Genomic DNA, 22,607 nt, shown 5'->3' on the forward strand with positions numbered 1-22,607 from the left:
TAACTTCGTTTTCCTCCTCTTCTCATCTGTAGTAATAATTACGTGTGGTACTATGGAAGGATGTGTGTATGTATGTGTGTGTTCAGGGGTCTTTGGGGTATGTTTCTCTTATCACCAAACTCAGAACTTCTGGCAGTCCAACCTATGTTTTCTGTTTTCTCTGAATTTTCATGGCAGTCACTAATTGAGCATCAAGTTCATAATTGATATATTTGAGGACAAGGAAATGCTCTTTTATTTCCTGTTTATCTCTCCATGCATCTTTGTACCTGGTGGTATGCGATAGATGACTATTGATTGGATTTTCTTGACATGTACGAATTTTTAATACTCATCCAAATTTTTCTAGGACATTTTCTGTGCCTACTTAATAATACATTAATGTGTTATAGGGGAAAGATCTTGGACTTTTGCAAGAGAACACATATTTAAATTTAGATATCATCTTTTCATATCTGTGTTGCCCCTCTGATCCTTAGTTTCTTCAGCTGTACAATGAGGACAATATAGTAATATCCTCTTCATGAGAAGACCATGGTAGGTAGCAAACTAGGAAACACTCTCTAATACTAGTATTATTATCATGTCAGTGTCTCCAGTGAGAGTCCATCAGGATGACACTTGTAGTTGAACAAGTTGGGTTTGTTACTCTTGGCAGTGAGGGGAAATCAACATAGGAAATTGCAGGGCATCTTAGTAAGGGGGTGTTAGGAAAGACTTATCAAGGGTTTGGGCTTGTGTTGGGTGATTTCACAGAAGGTTTAAAAAAGTGGGGCTTTGCTCCAGATTTGATGGTGTCAGGGAAGGGGGACAATGCTATGATTGGGTATCTTAGTAAATTATCTAGAACGAGGGAAGACCAGATGCAGTTGGTGAAGAAGTGAGTCCCTCATCTTAGCTGAGAGAGGAGAATGTTTGGAATATTGTGGGTTCCCTGGGGACCTTGTCTTTGTCTATGAAGTGACCTTGTTTTACCTCATTTTTATCACAGTCTCAGAGTGACCCTGTCTGGTTATTAATGTGTTTTCTGATGATTTTAGGTCCAACAGGGGATAACACAGCCTCGCTGTGACACCAAGCAAGTAGCCAACAGTACTGAGGTCTGGCTAAGTGTCAGACCTGAACCTGGGTGTCACCTTGGTGGTCATTCCTCCTCCAGGGTGATTTGATCACTTTAGATGCTTCCGTTTTAAATGATTTTGATTTTGATTAATATTCAGCTGGAGAAAACTCACAGAAATATGGTATGTTTGCATTTTCTAGGTAGGCCCTCCATTAAAATTATATAATGTATATCCGCAAAATAAAATTGATATTGTCTTTTCCAAAATTAAATAATTTTGGGAAAATGAAAGCTTAAGTTTTTAGTTCAAAGCCTCAAGCTCTATGGTAATTTTCTTTGTAGTATTTTACTTCATAGTAATAATTTTTTTTCCCTCTGTCAGTAGCTGAAGACTGGAAGAACCAATGAATTAAGTTTGGCCCTCTTTGTTTCAGTTTTGACAATTCTCTTTCTGATATATATTTATGAAGTAGCGTACAAGTAATATAGAGGATAGGTAGGGATAAATAAGTGAGTGACAGATTGAAGACTGACATAAAGAACTATTGACAAGTTTTCATTTATATATGGGGCTATGTTTAAATGAATATAATTATATGATTCAGTGGTCTGGAGTTCACAAGACATGGATTAAGGTTTAGTCCCAATCCTTAATTTTATTTATTTACTTATTTACTTATGTATTATGTATTTACTTTCCAATCCTTAATTTTAAATATTTACTTGGGCAACTTCTTCCTCTTTTCTATTCCTCACTTCTTTCATTTTTAAAATAGAGCTGGTATTCATTACCCTTCTATATCATAGGAATGTTATGTGATTAAAATTAGGTGGAAGAATCTTGAAAACTACAAAACAATATGAAGTCAAGGATCATGACTTATATGGGAATATTACTTTAAAAGCAAGGGATTTGGTGAAGTAAACTCAGGATATTATGATAGTTTTTGAGCTTTATTTCTTATGGATAGCCTTCATCAGACACTCAAAGGGATTCTTTGGCTAGGATTGTTCTAGGGAGAAGTAGCTGCGTAAGGGCCCATTTCAGTCTGTGGGGCCGAGCAGTCCTGCATTTGAGAAATTCATTCCTGAGAATCCAGAACCGTTCCAGACAGATCCCATTAGGTTGTAGTTTCCAGATATATTTTCAGACTCATAAACTCTAAGGAGAAGGAAAGAACCACCCAACGATAGGTCCTGAGGAACACAGCTGGAACCTAACATCTGTTACCTAGAGCAAGAGGCTTTGGTCTCCTGTGGTTCTAGTATTTTGATCCTTCAGCATTTGTGAGAGGGTGACCTCCCCACAGTCCCTCTGCAGGGAGCATTCCTGTGAGGACAGAGAGGGAACATCCTGAGTCTTTGCCCTACCCTGGTTCAGAGGTCCCTGATTGTCTCAAAATGAGGGTGTTATAATTTAAAACACAAATGCTGGCTCGTTAACCTGGTCTTTAATTAAAATTTGCATTTCATCATCTTAACCTTCTAGTCTATTATGTGGCAATTGTATTCATTTTGTGTCATTTCAGATTTTCAGCATTATTCTGGTGATCTTTCAGTGCTTAGCTTATGAGAGTTTTAAAAATTTGTGTCTTTCTTAATCCTGGCTTGCTCTCTTTTACTATGTAATATTTTTCTCATTCAAACTTTGTCTTAATTTACTTACCAACCTTTCTTTTTTTAATCTTCTTAGCCCTTACCACTATAGATTGCCTCTATTCTTAATTCTAATTTTTAAACATGATATTTCATTTTGATTTTCCTCTTTTGTCATTTATTTTAAAATGGCAAATAGGAAACATAGGTTTTTGCTCTTCAGCATATGGCTCTTCTGCATTTCAGTCTTGTATCCCAGAGGAGTCTTTCCCATCCCCTGGGTAACTCCCAATTCAGTAAAAACCAGAGCCAAATCAGATAGCCTAAATCAGATAGCCTCAAAGGGGCCAGAACTCTTCTCCCCCGATTCCTCCCTACAGGTAACTTCATCAGTCATCAGCAATCAACCCAGAACAGTTGTTGAAATGATGGTTTTAGTGTTCAAAATATTCATGACTTTACCTTGTGGTTATTGTTATCCAACCTATACTATAGTGTCACCAGTTATTGGTCAAGATGAGAAAATAGACTGAAACATAGTATTTTCATTAAAATGTATGAAAGTCACAGGGAACTATATTCAATATCCTTGGTTAAACAAGAATGGAAAAGAATATAGAAACAAATATATATATATATGTGTGTGTGTGTGTGTGTGTGTGTGTGTGTGTGTGTGTGTGTGTGTGTATAACTGAATCACTTTGCTATACAGAAGAAATTAACACAACATTGTAAATCAACTATAAATTTTTTTTTTAAATAATAAAATACGATAAAATGTATCATAGGAATTGCTCCCTGCACATCGGAGACAGGATTTTCTTCCTGGTGAACACAATTGCAGAAGGAAGTTTCTTTAACACAGAAAACCCCAGGAATCTAATGTTTTAGCCATTGCAATTTTAATTCTTCTGGGTCCAGAAAGTCTGGTCATGTGTCACATTGCTGTAAAAAAACTTTGTGTCCCCAGAGTGACACTGTTGTGTAAGGAAGCACGTTACGTGAAGGTAGGACTGGCTGATCTCAGCATCCTCCCAGCTTCAAAATACAGCCTCGCATTCTCTATTCTTAGTCACCTTTTGTGGGATGGTTCGTTAAGAAATAGGCATTTGGAGTTTTTAAATTGAAAAATAGCACTGGAAAAATCCAAATGCAAATGCTTATGATGGAAATGAAAAGAAAGTAAAAAGCCTAAGACAGTTCTGATTCTTAACCTGTCTGCCTATCATGGAAGAAATTATGTCCTCTAATGCAATGTTTACCAAATGGTGTCCCATGAAAAGGAAAAAAAAAAGGGAAAGAGGGGAGGGAGGATTTATTTTTAAATAAATTTGGGAGCTACAGCTTTAAACAAAGTCTATTTAGAGTAAGACTCCCTGCATTAGGTCTATAACGGCATCACAAATTCAACACGTTCCAAATAGACATTCTTATTTCAGGACTATGTACCCGCGGACCTGTTTGAAACCTACTCTAACCCAGTTCAGTAAAAGGTTCTACCATTTACCCATGTCTGGCCTACACTCTAGTCCCCAATGTCTCCCATACCCATTCTTGTCTCTGTGCAATCCAATCTACACACAACCGCAAAATGAAGGGTTAAAATGTCACATTTCTTCCCTACTTTAAAGTCCTCTCGTGGTGCCTCACCTTGTTGGCCCCATGCCTGCCGGGCCCTCCAGGATCGGACTTCTGCTCACCCTCCAAACCCACCTCCTGCCGCGTCCCCCTCTTCATGAGCCCCACGAGCCCCAGGCTTGTCTCTGTCCCTGAATACACAAAGCTTTCTAGACCTCAAGACCTCACTTGGGTAGAGCCTTCCACAGAGCCTTATGTTTCTGGCTTCTTCTAGTGTTGGGGACTAAGCTCTCCTGTGGTCACACTGCTTTCAGAACACTTCCAGCTGTGACTCTCTTGTTCACTCATTTGTTTACTTGTTTATCATCATCTGTCTCCACCACAGCCCCTCAGACTACACGTTCCGGGAGAGCAGAGCTTGGTGGGTCTTTATCTGCACAGTTTCCCCTGAGTCTAACAGAACAAGACCAGTCACAGTGCGGATGCTCTGTGCATCTTTACTCAGGAGTACAGAGGAGCCAGTTTGGGAATGTTTACATTTCCCCAAATCATCGGGAACACTTTTCTGACAAGATGACAAGGTGCTAATTAGCCTTCAGTAGGAACACAGTTCTAGAAAGAAAGCTTTGAGGTGTTTTCAAGCTTGTGGTTTTGCAGTGAGTCTGGAAGGCAGTCGTATCTGGGTGGGTGGTAGGGTGGGGAGGGCCTTGGTGGTCTCTTGCCTCCATACTCACCCAGGTGGAGAGCAAACCTGAACGCAGCTGAAGGAGAAGCATCTTCGGCACCACTCTGGATCCCAGTTAAGCATCAGAGAAAAAGAAAAAAGTCTCTTCATGTCTTGTGTGGTACCTAGACAAGAGGTTATGAAATAGAAATCTTAGGTGTATCATATGATAATTGGTTTTTATTTTTAAATATGTCAACATTTAATCCCTGAACTAGAAAATGCTTAAATGCCCATAACAGAACTCTTAATTTCCACCTCTCAAAAACCTCATTTTTTCCCATTCAGTAAAATGACACTACCATTTCCTGAAAGATCTTTTTTTATTTGTTTTGGTTTAGGTGATTTCAGCGATATTGTGATATTGTTTTCTATTTTATTTTTTTTATTGACATATAGTTGGTTTACAGTGTTGTGTTAGTTTCAGGTGTACAGCAAAGTGATTCAATTATATATGCATATATATCTTTTTTTTCCAGATTATTTTCCCTTGTAGGTTATTACAAGATATTGAGTATAGTTCCCGGTGCTATACAGTAGGTCCTTGTTGTTTACTTGTTTTATATATATTAGTGTATATATATTAATCTCAAACTCCTAATTTATCCCTCCCCACCAGAACATAATTAATGAGTTTTTTTTTTTTAAATTCTAGGATGAGAAACAAACAAAAATCCTAAAATAAAACAACGTTCCACGTTTGGCACTAAAGAAACTCTTTCATGTACATATAAGTCAGTTGTCTAATCTTTTAAATTAAATTCACATACTCCTCTCTTTCTAACCTCTCAATTTTCCATTTTCACAGTGAAAATGGAACTTTGCCTTACCACACTCTATAACACACTAAAGGAATATTGGGTTTTTGCTCTTTTTAAAAAATATCCAATCAGTTACTTTGTCAAGTCCATTCTTTCATACTGGTGCAGTGAATGTTCAGGAAAAGAAACTTCTAGTTCTCAGTGTAAAATAAAACGTCAAACACATCCACTTGATACATCTTCAATTTCATTGTTATTTATTTCTGTAACTGATTGATAAACAAAACTGTTCATATCTAATATATATGTTTTGTTGATGTTTATGGTGGTGGTGAACCTCAAAAGTTCCCTCAAATGTCTAATTTAACTCATTCTTGAACTTTAGCCAAAACAGAAAATGTGTAGTTTGGCAGAAAGGACTGAACTAATATTACAAATGTATGGATTTAAAATGTTAGAAAAATTTTAACAATGGTGATGCAAAGTCTTCTTTCAAAGAAAGACTTCTGAGCAAAACACTTCACAAATATTTTTCCTAATCTCTCTTAGGCAAGGTCTTTCCTCATTCCTCGTCCATAATACAGCCCCCTGCCCAATTATCTTCTCTGATTCCATCTCTGACTCAGTCATTACCACGTGCACATCTTCCTAGCCAGAGACACTAATCCTCTGTTCTTTGCAGTGAGTTTGTAGCTATTACATTCATTAAAAAAAAAAAAAAAAAAGCTAAAAATTTACCTCAAACCAGAATTCTTAAGGAAAAGAGATATTCTTTTATTCTACTCACTGAGCACTAAACAGATTGGCATCCCTTAATTCATCTTTGTTTATGTGTTGCTTTCTGAATGTTCTCAAAAATTTGAACACCTGTATATTCTTTGGCCAAATAGATGGTACGTATGCTGCAGGCATGAATGGTTTTTTTTTAACCATTCTTCTCAAAAGCAAACTTAATAAATGTTATCTTTGAAAAGCAAAATTCTGAAATGAAAAACACATTCATCTTCAAGGCCAACATAGAGAGGAAATGGATAGTTTGTATCATCCTCTTATTTCACTAGACTTTTTAGTCTGGCAAATGGATTACATAGCCAATAAGATTGTGTCAGATACTTTTAATAAAGTGAGATGCTAAAATTGCATGAATGGGAGGATTAAATTGGTATTTTGTGATTTTTCATCTCACAAAGTGTTTATTAAGTACCACTAGACACATATTAAACAGGCTTCTTTTTAACAGCTACCAGCAAGACCTGAAATTAGGTTGAAAGCACTCACTCCTATTCTGCCAGGCTTTCTCGTTTAGGTGGGTTTTCACAGCAGCATTAGTTTATGTTGGAACTTTGGATTTATGGTGGACTCTCTTTCGCTGTAATGAAATCGACCAAGAGCCATGGAATGATATTGGAAAAAGTAGAGAGTCATATCCTGGTGCATTTATAACACTTACATGCTAGTTTATGCCTTCTAAATTAGGTAAATATTTTTGCCTGATTCCTTTGTTCCCTTGTAGTTTGTGGCCTGTGGGATTATACCTTCATGAATGCTGTCTCCTTTGTCTAAATTATCCAAATCATAATTACCCCCCAAGTAGGTGTGATCTGTTCTCTGAAAGTCTTCACTGCTGTCTTAAGATGTATTGCTCTTAATTTTTCATTTACTTATTTGTATGTGTAGAGTACTTCTTTTACTGTTATCCTATTTTTGAGGTTGGAATTCAAATTCTTGTATTTCTTGTTAACACCTACCACAGAGTCTGATGACTAAGAGATTCTTAACAGTCATTCGAATGAGTGAATAAATAAATGCATCTCAATTTGAACTTCCAAAGACAAATTCAACCATCTATATTCCATTCTGGTCACCAGACACCTGGACATCGTTTTGGTCCTCTCTCCACTCACGGTTCTTCCCGTGTGGCCCTCAATGGCTTCTTTCTTTTTCTTCTTTTTCTTGGTTTTCTTCTTTTTTCCAATGGCTTCTTAATGATCTGTGAAAAATAGGCAAAATCCGTAACACAGTTGACCAAAAGTTTGCAAAGTCTGACCTCTATCTTCTTCCCAAACTTCTCTGTGTAGTTATTCACCTGGCCCTCTGGATGCTGTTCACAACACCCTCCATTCAGTCCTGCCCAGGATCTTCGTGTATGTTCAGGGAACATGCCCTTTCCCTAGGGATTTCCTATTATCGTTCAAGCATACTTGAAACCTCACTTTGTCCGGGAAGACTCCCCAGGCTCTGTAAACTCTTATCTCACAGTTTCTTGAAATCATCCTTTGCAGCAACGCTATAGAATTAATTTATTTAGCATGGAATTAATTAGTTAACTCATTCTAGGGGTTCCTTTTCTAAAATATGAGCTCTGTGAGTTACTGGTCATTATTTATTGTATTAATTGCTTGCTGTACCCATCTCCAAGATCAAGGTCTTGGCTTGTTGAGTGGTCAATAAAAAGAGATACCAGACACATAAAGTAAATAGAAGTGCAGAATCAGGTAATAGTTGTTTGGGGATTAATAAAATCTAACTGCATTCATTTAGAGTCTCTTGGTCGGGACTCATCTTCAAGGTTAGTTTTACCTTGTACAGGCACCTCAGAGATATCACAGGTTCAGTCCCAGATCACCTTAATAAAGTGAATATCACAGTAAAGTGAGTCACACCAATTTTTGGTTTCTCAGTACATAGAAAAATTCTGTTTACATTAGACTGTAATCTCTTAAGAGTGCAATAACATTGTGTCTTTCATACAACGTACAAACCTTAACTTTAAAATATGTTATTGCTAAAGCATCCTAACCATCATCTGAGTCTTCAGCAAGTTGTAATCTTTTTGCTGGTGGAGCGTTTTCTTCCATGCTGGTGGCCGCTTACTGATCAGGGTGGTGGCTGCTGAAGGTTGGGTCAGCTGGGACAGTTTCTAAAATAAGACCACGGTGACATTTCCCACATGGATTGATTCTGTCTTTCATGAACGATTTCTCTGTAGCATGCAGTGCCGTTTGATAGCATTTTACCCATAGCAGAACTACTTTCAAAATTGGAGTCAGTCCTCTCAGATGTGTGTGCTGCTTTATCAACTAAGTTTATGTCATATTCTAAATCTTTTGCTGTCATTTCAACAGTCTTCACAGCATCTTCACCAGGAGTGGATTCCATCTCAAGAATCCACTTTCTCTGTTCGTCCATAAGAAGCAACTCCTCATCCATTCAAGTTTTGTCATGAGATTGCAGCAATCCAGTCACATTTTCAGGCTCCGCTTGTTCTTTTTTTTTCATGTTCCTTTATTATTTTTTTAATGTTACTTTTTAAAAAAAATATTTATTTATTTAGGCTGTAACGGGTCTTAGTTTTGGCATGTGGGATCTTTAGTTGCGGCATGTGAACTCTTAGTTGTGGCATGCATGCAGGATCTAGTTCCCCAATCAGGGATCAAGCCCCAGCCTCCTGCATTGGGAGCACGGAGTCTTACCCACTGGACTGCCAGGGAAGTCCCGATGTTCCCTTACTTTTATTTTTACTTGTTTTTTAACATTTCATTTTGTATTGGAGTATAGTTGATTAACAATGTTGTGTTAGTTTCAGGTGTACAACAAAGTGATTCAGTTATGCATATATGTGTATCTATTCTTTTTCAAATTATTTTCCCATGTAGGTTGTTACATAATATTAAGAAGAGTTCCCCAAGCTTCACTTCTAATTCTAGTTTTCTTGCTATACCCACCACATCTGCAGTCAATTCCTTCACTGAAGTATTAATCCCAGCAAAGTCATCCATGAGGGCTGGAATCAGTTTCTTCTAAATTTCTGTTAATGTTGCTATTTGGACCTCTTCCCACGAATCATGAATGTTCTTAATGACATCTAGAATGCTGAATCCTTTCCAGAAGGTTTACTATTGACTTTGTCCAGGTCCATCAGAGGAATCACTATCTATGGTGGCTGTAGCCTTACAAAATCTATTCGGTACGCGGGCCTCTCACTGTTGTGGCCTCTCCCATTGCGGAGCACAGGCTCCGGACGCGCAGGCTCAGCGGCCATGGCTCACGGGCCCAGCCGCTCCGCGGCATGTGGGATCTTCCCGGACTGGAGCACGAACCCGCGTCCCCTGCATCGGCAGGCGGACTCTCAACCACTGTGCCACCAGGGAAGCCCCAAAATGTATTTCTTAATAAGACTTGAAAGTCAAAATGACTAGCAGGCATGAAAAACAACATTAATCTCATTGCCCATCTCCATCAGCGCTCTTGGGGGACCAGGTACATTGTTGATGAACAGTTATATTTTGAAAGGAATCTTTTTTTTCTGAGCAGTAGGTCTCAGCAGAGGGCTTAAAATATTGAGTAAACCATGTTGTACACAGATGTGCGTCATGCCTGCTTCTTTGTTGTTCCATTTATAAAGCAGAGGCAAAGGAGATTCAGCATAATGTTAAAGGCCCTTAGATTTTCAGATGATAAATGAGCATTGGCTTCAACTTAAAGTCACCAGTTGCATTAACCCCTAAAAGGAGAGTCAGCCTGTCCTTTGAAGCTTTGAAGCCAGGCATTGACTTCTCTCTAGCTATGAAAGTCCTATAGGTGGCGTCCTTTTCCAATAGAAGGCTGTTTTGTCCGCACTGAAAATCTGTTGTTTAGAGTAACCACCTTCATGAATTATCTTATCACTACATTTTCTTCATATTAGCAATAACGCTGTTTCACTTTCTTCATTCGTGTGTTCATTGGAGCAGCGCTTTTAATTTCCTTCAGGAACTTGTCCTTTGCTTTCACAACTTGGCTGCCTGTTTGGCACAAGAAACCCAGCTTTGGGGCTATCTCAGCTTTCAACATGCCTTCCTCACTAAAGCTTAACCATTTCTGGTTTTTGATTTAAAGTGAGAGACGCGTGACTCTTCATTTCCCATGAACGCTTAGAAGCCATTGTACGGTTATTAATTGGCCTCATTTCGTTATTGTTGTGTCAGGGAGGCCTGAGGAGAGGGAAAGAGATGGGAGAACAGCCAATGGGTGGGGCAGTCAGAACACACACAGCATTTCTCTCTTAAGTTCCCTGTCTTGTACGTGTCTGGTTCCCCAAGGCAATGACAATATTAACATCAAAGGTCACTGATCACAGATCACCGTAACAAATATAATAAGCAAGAAAAAGTTCGAGTTATTGCCAGAATTACCAAAGTGTGACGCAAAAACTCAAAGTGAACAAATGCTGTTGGAAAAGGACACCTGTAGGCTTGCTCCAGGCAGGCCACCACAGAACTTCAATTTGTAAAAAATGCATTATCTGTACAGTGCAGTAAAGGCATGAGTGTACTCCGTGTACAGCCTTCTCTCCTAGAAGACCTCCTCACACTGTCTCTGCTTCTGCTTTGGCAGTTGATGGACAGTGGCAGGAGTGGAGCTTCTGGAGCCGATGCTCCGTGACCTGCTCGAATGGGACCCAGCAGAGGAGCCGGCAGTGTACTGCAGCCGCCCACGGGGGCTCCGAATGCAGAGGGCCCTGGGCGGAAAGCAGAGAGTGCTACAACCCTGAGTGCACAGGTGAGGCCTGATGCCTGCTTTCGAAGGATGCCTGCCCTTTAGATAATGTGACAGAATCGTGCCAGACGGTCGTGGCGTCGTCAGGTAATTATACATTTCTAGTCGATGAAGCCAGTTGTACCAGAGCTCATCCTACTGTATGTTGCATGAATAAAGCCACAAAATTCAACAGATTCTTAAATTAGATGAAATTAATGAGATTAGATGAAATTTTGATTAAATTGATGAAGTCTAGCACGGAGCTCGTGTTCTTTACAAGTAAAGGTCAATGTCCATTTGCAGCTTCTGACAAACTTACAGAAACTTCTGTTCATCACAATGCTCTAGATTTGACCAGCAAGTTAAATATTTGTGTCCATTTTATTCATGGTGGTAGAGTAATAAAAATTGAACAGACAGCCATGGGCCTCAGATTTTCGAATCCCTAAAGCAGTGTGCACTGGATGACTGCCACTGACCTTGACGTATTTCTTTCAGCCAATGGTCAGTGGAATCAGTGGGGTCATTGGAGCGGATGCTCCAAGTCCTGTGACGGCGGCTGGGAGAGGCGAATGAGGACCTGCCAGGGTGTGGCGGTGACCGGGCAGCCGTGTGAAGGGACAGGCGAGGAAGTGAGAAGGTGCAGCGAGCAGCGATGTCCTGGTGAGTGAGCTCAGATCGTCCCCAGGGAAACACTTTGGTACCTGGGGAAAAAAAAGGATTGAAAACGTTGTCATTAGTTAAAGCCCGTATTTCCTCAATGGAAGTATTGCTAATAATAAGTGGCAATTTACTCCTTTCCATAATGTATGACGTTTTGTCTGTTTATGTGTCATAGACTGTGTCTTCTATACATTTTTAAATTATTTGCTGAAAAATGACATTGAAAAGTGTAATAACACCAAAGTAGGCATACTGAACAATAACAAGCCTAGAAATTTTTGAAATTAGGTTGGGGTACTGTTTTTTTTCACTCTCTGTATGAAATACTTGTTTACTGAGAACACAAAACAACTTGCCTTAGATTATTATTTTTTTTTTTTTTATTTTTTGTGGTACACGGGCCTCTCACTGTTGTGACCTCTCTCGTTGTGGAGCACAGGCTCCGGACGCGCAGGCTCAGTGGCCATGGCTCACGGGCCCAGCCGCTCAGCGGCATGTGGGATCTTCCCGGACCAGGGCACGAACCCGTGTCCCCTGCATTGGCAGGCGGACTCTCAACCACTGCGCCACCAGGGAAGCCCCTGCCTTAGATTATTTTACTAGAAATATAGAGACATCAGTGTGAGGTAGACTGGTAAGGAAGTAAAGAGACGAGGTTGAAACTCAGAAACTTGTAAATTCTGCTGTTAATCCATCCTGATGTGTGACCTTGGACACCCCAGTTACTAGCCCTTGCCCCATTCCCACTGTAAAAGGAAATTCCTGTGAGGAACTCACTTTAAAATAACAGCATCACGCCTTAATTCATAGTGAGAAAATGGAAGTATTGCAACACTGGAGGATTTTACATATGAGCATAGAAAAAAGAGAAGGTCAGAAATTGCCCAGAGTATAAATTATATTATATTATAGGTCATATATTTTAAAAGCTCATTTAGAACAAAGACTCCTTCCTAAGTGTGTGTACATTTCATAAAATACTATTGACACACTCAAGACTCAATAAATAAGTGAAAATTCGGATTTTAGAATGATACCATTGGCAAAATTTTATAAACATGCTGGAAAAGCTAATAGCATGGAATTTAAAAACTTCATAGCTGGGTATAAAGTTCTGAACTTAAAGAAGTTGAAGACCCAGTTAAGAGTCCTTGTTGCCACTAGTAACTCTTGTGGGCAAGCTCACAGATCCTTGGGCTATCTGGTCCTAGTAGGTGTGGTGACTTCAGCTGTTTGAGATTCCTTTTCAGTTCAGGAAACTATGGATTTCTGTTTCTATGTAACATGACCGCTGGGATTTAGAAAAAACAAGGAATTCTAAGAGCTATCCAGGGATCAAAACTTTTTATTTCTCCATATTTAGAATCCTAAAGACTTTTCATGGTTCAACACTAATAGCAACAGAAACTGGACTCTAAGGGTAACAGTATATCAGTAGTATTTTCTTAGTTCTTAAAAAAGATCCAAAATTAGTTTTGTTAATTCTTAAGGCCATATGAATCCAGAATGATAAGAAGTAACCAGCATGCAGGACTCTTGTTTAGAAGGATACCTATACAGATTAGCATCATGAAATTTCTGCTGTGCTGCGTAAGAATTAAGAAGCATTAAAAAAAAAACATTTCTTTTGCCCAGGGAGAAATTTCACTGGAACAGTAGGCATGACTAAATAAAACCCTTTTAATATCTGAAGTTATCTGAACTAGTCTGAGCGTGCCAAGGTTCTTAACTTGTCCTTTAAAACTGACTTTTATCTGCATATATAGAGGTAAGATGGTGGTGCCCACGATCAGCTTTATAAAGATTGCCACCTGCTGTTTGGAAAACATTTTACATATCTATTTACAAAAAAGATATTATACCTTATTTGCTAGGTTTATTCGCTGGCTTTCGTGCTTTCAGGGAGATTGAAAAATTATCATATAAAGCTGTAAACACTTTTTAGATTATATAATATATATATATAATTTTGGTATTAACCGTAACATTTTCATTTTTCTCTTTTCAAAAATATGATTTGAAATCCCCTCAAGTATGTAAATAACATTTTTGAATTAAAATGAATTATTGAATCAGCTAAACGATTCACAAAGTAGGGCTTATACAGGGGTAAAAAAATAAATATATGTACGAAGCTTTTGAAAATATATCCTAATCTTGCACCTTCATACAAATCACATTATCCATTAAAAATTGTATGTGACTATTAATTTCAACAATGCTTTCTGCCTCTGTAGAGTATAGAAATTTTATCAAAATAAGGGAGGTTTTTTACTTTTAATATTTATCCTTTAACTTTTCAATGCACAGCCATGTCATCCCCAGATTATTTTATCAAGAAAGCGGGATTTATAAATAACTCAGTTTTCCACGGTGGACTTGATTTATATATTGGCTTTTCAACTCCGCACAATTGTTTCTCTGTATTTAATATATATTCCTTTATGATTAGAGCATAGGTTTCCTAATTTCTGCCATTAGATTGCTCCAAATTTACACATTGACAATATAAATTGAGAAAACTTTCAAATTATCTTCACAGTTGCTAAGGCATTTTTTCTCGTTTTGTCAGTGATAAAGCCTGAACAAATGTCTCTTTGGAAACAATGTTTTTTTCTAGTATTATTTTTAGTACTGTTCTCTCTTAATTTTTCTTCCTCTTGCTGGAAGCAAACAAACTAGTATTTATTTGTATGCTTCACTTAATTTGAATACAAAACAAATTAATCAGGTTTTCCAAGAGACCCTCAGTTGTCAGGAAGGAGAAATGTAATATATGCACATCTTTGTCTGGATAATTAATAAAAATAATGATTAGTCATCTGGGTTTAATCAAAAGCTGTTATGGCATCTACTAACAATGGAAAATAAAAAATGTTTTCCCATCAAGATTAGGATATTTCTTTCCTGGTAAATAGATAAAATGAAAGTATTAAAAAGGACATCAATGATGCCCTTATCTTCATAAGAAAAGATAATTAGAGAGATTAAAAAATTATATTATTACTTTTTAAAAATACTGCTAGTTAAAGAATAAAGTAGCTACAAGGGAGATAATTAAGTTGCCCAATTTTTAAATTGGTCAACCTCACCAAATAATGATTTCATTGATCTCAATCTTATTGTACACCAAGGCTTTGAGGGTTAAAATAGTAGAAAGTTAATAGCTCCCCTAATTATGTTATGTTGCTACAATGTGAAAAAATACCGTTTTTAATCTTTCGTTTGGTTGGTTTTTTCCCCCAATATTCCCCTGGTTAATATCATTCAGAAAGCAGAGTTACTGGTGATTGGCCTACATTAGCCCAGGCTTCCCAGGGCCTCCCTGCTCTGCTCCCAGGGAAGGGCTTGCTCTTTCCAGAGCCCAGTTATAGGATGTATGACTCTTTAGTCATTAGTTGCTAAATTGGAACCTTCCATTCACAGGGAGACGTTACAATTAATTTATACATAAAATGTCCTTTTTGGAGTCACCATTGCTTTGTCTGCAAGTGGCAAGTGAAGCCTGCAGGTTAAATGTTCTGAGAAAAACTTTGAAGTAAGGGTTCCATACCATAAATGTGCATGGTGACAGCAACTTAGACCAGAGATGGAGCAATTACTGGGATACTGAACTCTAGATATTCATCCCAAGGGAAGTCAGCAGTGATGCTGTGGGCTCAGACTTGTCTTGCACATTGCGATGCATTTGTGTTGGAATTTGGCCCCCTGTAATGTGCCCGACTATAAGCTCTCAACAGCCCCCCACCCCTCTGGAGTGACTGTCTCTGCAAGATTGCTCCCCAGCAGAATTATGTCTTCTTTGAAGATCAAGAGAGCCGTTCATTTCGTTTCTGAGTAATTTTCCTTCAGTAGGAAGAAAGCATCACCATGCTTGCTTCCTTTGGGCTCCTACCTTCTCTGAGTGCCTCTCGACATCGCCCAAGCTGTGCTTCTCAAACTTTAGTGGACGAATCCCTTTTAAAATTCCATCAAAAAAAAATACTTAGGAATAAAACTGACCAAGGAGGTGACTTATATGCTGAAAACCATAAAACATTAATAAAGGAAATTGAAGATGATTCAAAGAAATGGAAAGATATCCCATGCTCTTGGATTGGAAGAATTAATATTGGTAAAATGGCCATACTGCCCAAAGCAATCTACAGGTTTAATGCAATCCCTATCAAATTACCCATGACATTTTTCACAGAACTAGAACAAATAATCCTAAAATTCATATGGGACCGTAAAAGACCCACACTTGCCAAAGCAATCCTGAGGAAAAAGAACAAAGCAGGAGGCATAACCCTCCCAGATGTCAGACAATACTACAAAGCTACTATAATCAAAATAGTATGGTATTGGCACAAAAACAGACATATGGATCAATGGAACAGAATAGAGAGTCCAGAAATAAACCTGCACACCTACCGTCAATTAATCTACAACGAAGGAGGCAAGAATACACAATGGAGAAAAGACAATCTCTTCAGCAAGTGGTCTTAGGAAAGCTGGACAGCTGAATGTAAATCAGTGAAGTTAGAACACACTCTCACACCATACACAAAAATAAATGCAAAATGGCTTAAAGACTTAAATATAAGAAGTGACACCATAAAACTCCTAGAAGACAACATAGGCAAAACATTCTCTGATATGTCATACCAGTGTTTTCTTAGGTCTGTCTCCCAAGGCAATAGAAATAAAAGCAAAAATAAACAAATGGGACCTAATCAAACTTACAAGCTTTTTCATAGCAAACCATAAACAAAACAAAAAGACACCCTGCAGACTGGGAGAAAATATTTGTAAATGATGAGACCAACAAGGGCTTAATTTCCAAAATACTCAAACAGCTCATACAACTCAATAACAACAGCAAAAAAATACAACCCAATTGAAAAATGGGCAGAAGACCTAAATAAACATTTCTCCAAAGAAGACATACAGATGGCCAATAGGCACATGAAAATATGCTCAACATCGCTAATTATTAGAGAAATGCAAACCAAAACTACCATGAGGTATCACCTCACACCGGTCAGAATGCCCATCATTAAAAAGTCTACAAACAACAAATGCTGGAGAGGGTGTAGAGAAAAGGGAACCCTCTTACACTGCTGGTGAGAATGTAAGTTGATGCAGCCACTATGGAGAACAGTATGGAGGTTCCTCAAAAAACTAAAAATAGAACTACCATATGATCCAGCAACCCCACTCCTGGGCATATTTCCAGACAAATCTATAACTAAAAAAGATACATGCACCTCAAACTTTAGAGTACAAAAGCATTACCCAGAGTGCTTGTTTCATTTTTTATTATTTTTTAATATTTATTTTATTTATTTATTTGGCCGCACCGGCTCTTAGTTGTGGCATGCGGAGTCTAGTTCCCCAACTAGGGATCAAACCCAGGACCCCTGCATTGGGAGCATGGAGCCTTAACCAATGAACCACCAGGGATGCCCACAGAGGGCTTGTTAAGACAGAGATTTAGGATCCAATGTCCTCTGCCGCAAGGTTCTGATTCAGTAGGTCTGGTCCAGGCCTGGAGATCTGCATTTCTAACAAGCTCCCAGATGATGGTGATGATGCTGCAATTCCCTCCTGGGTTGCACCAGCCTCGAGTATAAGTAAGTAAGTAACTAACTAACTAAATAAATAAATATTAGTGATAAAACTCACAAAGAGTGGAAAACAGTTCTCCACCTCAGCTCCACTGTTGAAAGTTGAGGTATCATCTGAATAAGGCTGCAGAATTTTGTCTTATTCACACTTCTTCACACATAAATAAGGAGGGATTGTTTCTGGAATCAGTTCATAATGAAAATACAGATAATGCATTTCAAGTCTCCCTACCCAACTCTTGTTTCAACCAAAATAAAACAGAAAAATAGGGCAATTAACTAGCCGCTGTAGACAAAGTAGGGTGGTTTAGGCAGAGCTGCCCAGTTGTACAGCACTAGTACTCCTGTTTTGTGGGGAGCTGGAGGGGTGTCACTGGGACCTGTCTGATGTGAAGCTCTGCCCCACCAGGACACAGATCTTCTGTAGCAGGAGTGTGCTTTCACTGCTCCGTCCCCCAAGGCTCTGAGCTACTATACACACACACAGGTGGATAATATCCGGGCTGGGTGTCAGGGCGGAGGATGGAGTCTGAGCTCACATCGACTTAAAGTTCTCAGCTCCCAGTTGGAGGAGTGGGGAATTAATTAATCACTATCAATATAAATATTTTGTCTCTGTTAGAGACAAGTTAAAAAGTTAGACTTATGGCTTCCCTGATGGTGCAGTGGTTGAGAGTCCGCCTGCCGATGCAGGGGATACGGGTTCGTGACCCGGTCCGGGAAGATCCCACATGCCGCGGAGCGGCTGGGCCCGTGAGCCATGGCCGCTGAGCCTGCGCGTCCGGAGCCTGTGCTCCACAACGGGAGAGGCCACAACAGTGAGAGGCCCGCATACCGCAAAAAAAAAAAAAAAAAAAAAAAGTTAGACTTCTAAATTGTGTGGACCACCGTATTTTAGGGTTAAAGGTAATCATTCTTGGAAACCCAAATATGTAAGTGTAAAATTTACATATTTTAAAGAGAAAAAAAAGCGTACTGGGCATCCCTGGTGGTGCAGTGGTTAAGAATCCGCCTGCCAATGCAGGGGACACAGGTTCGAGCCCTGGTCCGGGAAGATCCCACATGCCGCGGAGCAACTAAGCCCGTGAGCCATGGCGGCTGAGCCTGCGCTCTACAGTCCGCGTGCCACAACTACTGAAGCCCGAGCTCCTAGAGCCCGTGGTCTGCAACAAAGAGAAGCCACTGCAATGAGATGCCCGTGTACTACCACAAAGAGTAGCCCCCGCTCAGCACAACTAGAGAAAGCCCGCGCGCAGCAACAAAGACGCAGCGCAGCCATAAATAAATAAATAAATTTATTTTTTAAAAAACCCAGCATACTCTATCGAAATATTCACATACAAGTTGGCACCTGCTTTACCTCTTTGATTCCAGACCACAAGACTAATCACTACTAGTACTTTAAAAAAGCTCCTATTTCATTAGAATTGCTATTATTTTTGCTGTCGGATGTTATGTGTATACCCCGTAAGGAGCTATATTATTACCTGTTCAGTTTCAAAAGGTTAAGGCAAGTGTTTCACTGCACACTTTTGGACATGGCAAGTAATGTCACACCCACACAGTTCATACCAGCCGTTCACCTGAAACCAACCGCTGAGTCCAGTGGTGGCAGTACTGGACTGGCACTAGGGACTGACTGTTCTCCTCTGCAATGGCCTATTTTTTTCTTGCTAAGTCACCTCAGATACATTCTAAAAAGGAGGGAAATAAAGTAGAACTTGAAGGTACCCCACAGGGAGAGAGGCCACCTGGTGTTTAACCAATCTCCAGGGAAGCTTCCCATCCTCCTGAAAAGTTGGGGTTTCCTGACCTGCGCCTGTCCGAGATTCTACAGCAAATCGATTCAGTGTTAGAGGCAGAATTAAGGGAGAACCGCTGGGCTCTGACATAATCAGTATATATGCCAGAGAGTACTCTAGGCCTGCTATTCAAACCTGTTGCTATGGAAATAATTATTAGCATAATTTGCCTTATCAGATTGCTCATCAGATGAAGCTGGGAGAAAACTGTCACAGCTTCTGCACAGCAAAAACTTAGCAAGCAGTTTGTTGTAATCCTATATTACTCTACCTTGACCCGTTTAGAAATATTTGGCAACACGCCGATCATTCGCAAATGGAAACAGAAAATTTAATCAGCACGTTTTACCTTTTTTATTTCTTCCTTTCAGTCCACATTGTTTTGACAGTAAAAATAAGCATATTTTAAGAACCACTTAATGATTTTTAATGAATAAAATGAACATTAATGCAATTAGTAAACTCCTTTTTGGGTTGAAGGTCTCCCAAGACACTAAACCTGAACGTTAGCCCTTGACACTTCTCATCCCCACTTATTTTCCTCCCCTCACACATCCTGACACGTGAATGGCCCTGAGATTCTGCCCCTGGCGCTTTGGTTGCTTTCTCTCTCTCTCCAGCTGTCACCTGTGTGAGAACTGTCACCTAACAGACCTTTCCAACTGGGGTATCAAATGAGACCCTTATGCCCCCAGGGGAGCTTTTCTGTCTGAAGTTCTCCCTCCTTCTTTCCAACCTCTTTCCCAGTGGGGGAGTTTACCTGGGTCAAGTCTTTCCTCCTGGGGCCCTGCTTTCTCCTCCCCCGGACACTGCCTTCCAGCGGAAAGAGTCTGGGGAGTGTGGTCAAACCAAGGTTGCTTGGGCCTCTGTCCTCATATGTTAAGTGAGATAATGATACACGCCCAGGGGATTGTTTCAAGGATGCAGTGATAGAATACTTTAGATTAGAGTGATTAAAGGGCAGTGCAGGTCTCCTATGTCCATTACCCATATTATGACATCAACCCCATTATCTAACCTCTTCCACATAGGTTCTTATCTGATGATTCTCCCCTATCCATGGCCTTAGTCATGGGACTCGCTCATTAAAAAACTTCTGTGGCTTCTGGTTCCCTGCCCGATTCCGTGCATACTGAGATCCTGGGTACAGGAGTGTCCTCATCAGTGGCTCATTTGTACATACGGCAAATCTTCGTATATAAAGCAACCAAGCAGACGCAGTCTCTGGTTCCTGGATCGAGAGGCACGTAGTCTGTCCTTTCTCTGTTGCTTGCCCTCCTATTCACCTGGACTCCCCTAGTGTCCTGGGCCCTCATCTTCACCTACTGAAATAGGAGCATCTTGGGAGCCCAAGCCATTAGAAGTTGTCTTCTCACTTAAGCATTCTTTCTTCCACAATTGCATGGGTGCTCTTTCTTTTCTGAACCCTTATAAACTTGCTTTGTGCTTCCCTTATTATATATTGCTATTATATTTTATTATATATATATATATATACCTCTTAGCTAGAATTCCAGCTTATTGCAAATGAGCTATATATTTTCACCTTCCAAATCCCCTACTCTGCATTGACTGTAGCAGGTCCTTAGATATATGCTCTTTTGAATGTATTTATTGCATATCATAAAATCTATAACTGGAGTAATGAAATCATTTGTGTAAAAGCATGTGAATACACTTCAAAGTGACTATGATAGTAATACGTTTTATAATCTTACTTTACTCTTTCAAAATGCTGTTCGATTACTTACTTAGAATTTGAATAGACATTTTTAGCACATCTACTATTTTTATTTTGTAGTTAGAATTTGTGGCACGATCCTTCCTTCTTTAGAAATAAATCATCGAGATGTTGGGGGTAAAAAAATATGTAAGTTTCTGTATAGCAAGTTACTCAGTTCCCCCAAATCTCAGCCCAGCTTATTCTTTTAGGCCAGAGTTCCTCAAGGTGGCCTCGGAACCATTTTGTCGGCCTAGCATGGGTCCCAGGTTTGCCCAAATAGGGATTCTTTTTTTTTTTTTTTTTTTTGCGGTACGCGGGCCTCTCACTGTTGTGGCCCCTCCTGCTGCGGAGCACAGGCTCCAGACGCACAAGCTCAGCGGTCATGGCTCACGGGCCCAGCCGCTCCACGGCATGTGGGATCTTCCTGGACCGGGGCACGAACCCGTGTCCCGTGCCTCAGCAGGCGGACTCTCAACCACTGCGCCACCAGGGAAGCCCCCAAAGAGGGATTCTTAAGACCTTAAGGCAGCTCACAAGACAGGAGGCCGTGGCTCACGGCCTTGACCCTGAAGTAGCCTTGCCCATCACCCTAATGTGCCTCCAAATGTTATCATCTGTTCCATCCGCCGTGACCTGGGGAAGGCTGTGGAGGGCTGTTTTCCTCAGCAGTTCCGAAAATGATGTAAAAAGGCAAGTAAGCACAGCACAAACCTCTCGGGTGCTCCAGTGTAAAACTTTGTCTCATGCAAGGATAGTTACTTAAGAGTTATTCCCCACAGTTAAAGTTAGCTATCTGTTAAATTATTATTTAACTTTGCTAACAAGTTGGAAGTAGGGTGACCTTGACTAAGTTGAAATATAGAATTTAAAAAATACTAATTCAGAATTTTGGGGTGTGTGTTACGTATAACACATTGTCAGACCAAGTGCTCAAACAGGCAACCTGAAAGGCACACTGTTCGCTAGGGAATTCAAAGTTCGTGGTTTGCTGACTCCCAGACTTAGAAACAAATTTTTGCAAAATACGTATGTACTTATTTTAGTGCAACAAATGCTTAGAGATGGTGTAACATTCTCTGAAAATGGGCCGAGAGAGCTGTTTGATGGACTGAGGTCCACCACCCCCTCACTGAGGGATCTCTCTCTGCCTTGTTTTGCCCATATTTACAGGGATGACAATAACTGCATCCACTATAAAGGTTATGACAATGATTTGAATGAAAATATTTAATGCGCTTAGAAGATTGCCTAATTCATAGTATGTGTAAATATTGCTGTTGTAACGGTGTAGCAACTTGATACTGATAACGATCCTTCTCTATAGAAGGAAGGCTATTACGAAACACATCTGATGAACACTCCTCTTTTTCCCTTCAGCCTTATTAGTAGCTGCATGAAGTCTTCACATGTGTAAGCTCCACTGCTGAATTAGAGCTGTACACTGTGTGAGCACAGAGGCTGAATCTGTCTTATTTACCTCTGTCCCCCCCAGCACAGGGGGTTCCCAAAACATAAGAATTAATGAATTGGCAGCAAGTGAAATTTGAAATACGGGGTCACGCATCGTG

General features: G+C 39.7%; 1 protein-coding gene across 1 annotated transcript in view; it reads left to right on the forward strand.

Moving 5' to 3' along the window:
• ADGRB3 (adhesion G protein-coupled receptor B3) overlaps nucleotides 1-22,607 on the forward strand; it is an 802,351-nt gene that overhangs the window by 329,446 nt on the left and 450,298 nt on the right. The window contains exons 7-8 of the mRNA XM_079939099.1: nucleotides 11,099-11,263; nucleotides 11,741-11,905. Coding sequence (XP_079795225.1) covers nucleotides 11,099-11,263; nucleotides 11,741-11,905 — 330 coding nt within the window. The remainder of the gene's footprint in view (nucleotides 1-11,098; nucleotides 11,264-11,740; nucleotides 11,906-22,607) is intronic.

This window comes from Stenella coeruleoalba, assembly GCF_951394435.1.
Source record: "Stenella coeruleoalba genome assembly, chromosome: 12".
Taxonomy (NCBI): domain Eukaryota; kingdom Metazoa; phylum Chordata; class Mammalia; order Artiodactyla; family Delphinidae; genus Stenella; species Stenella coeruleoalba.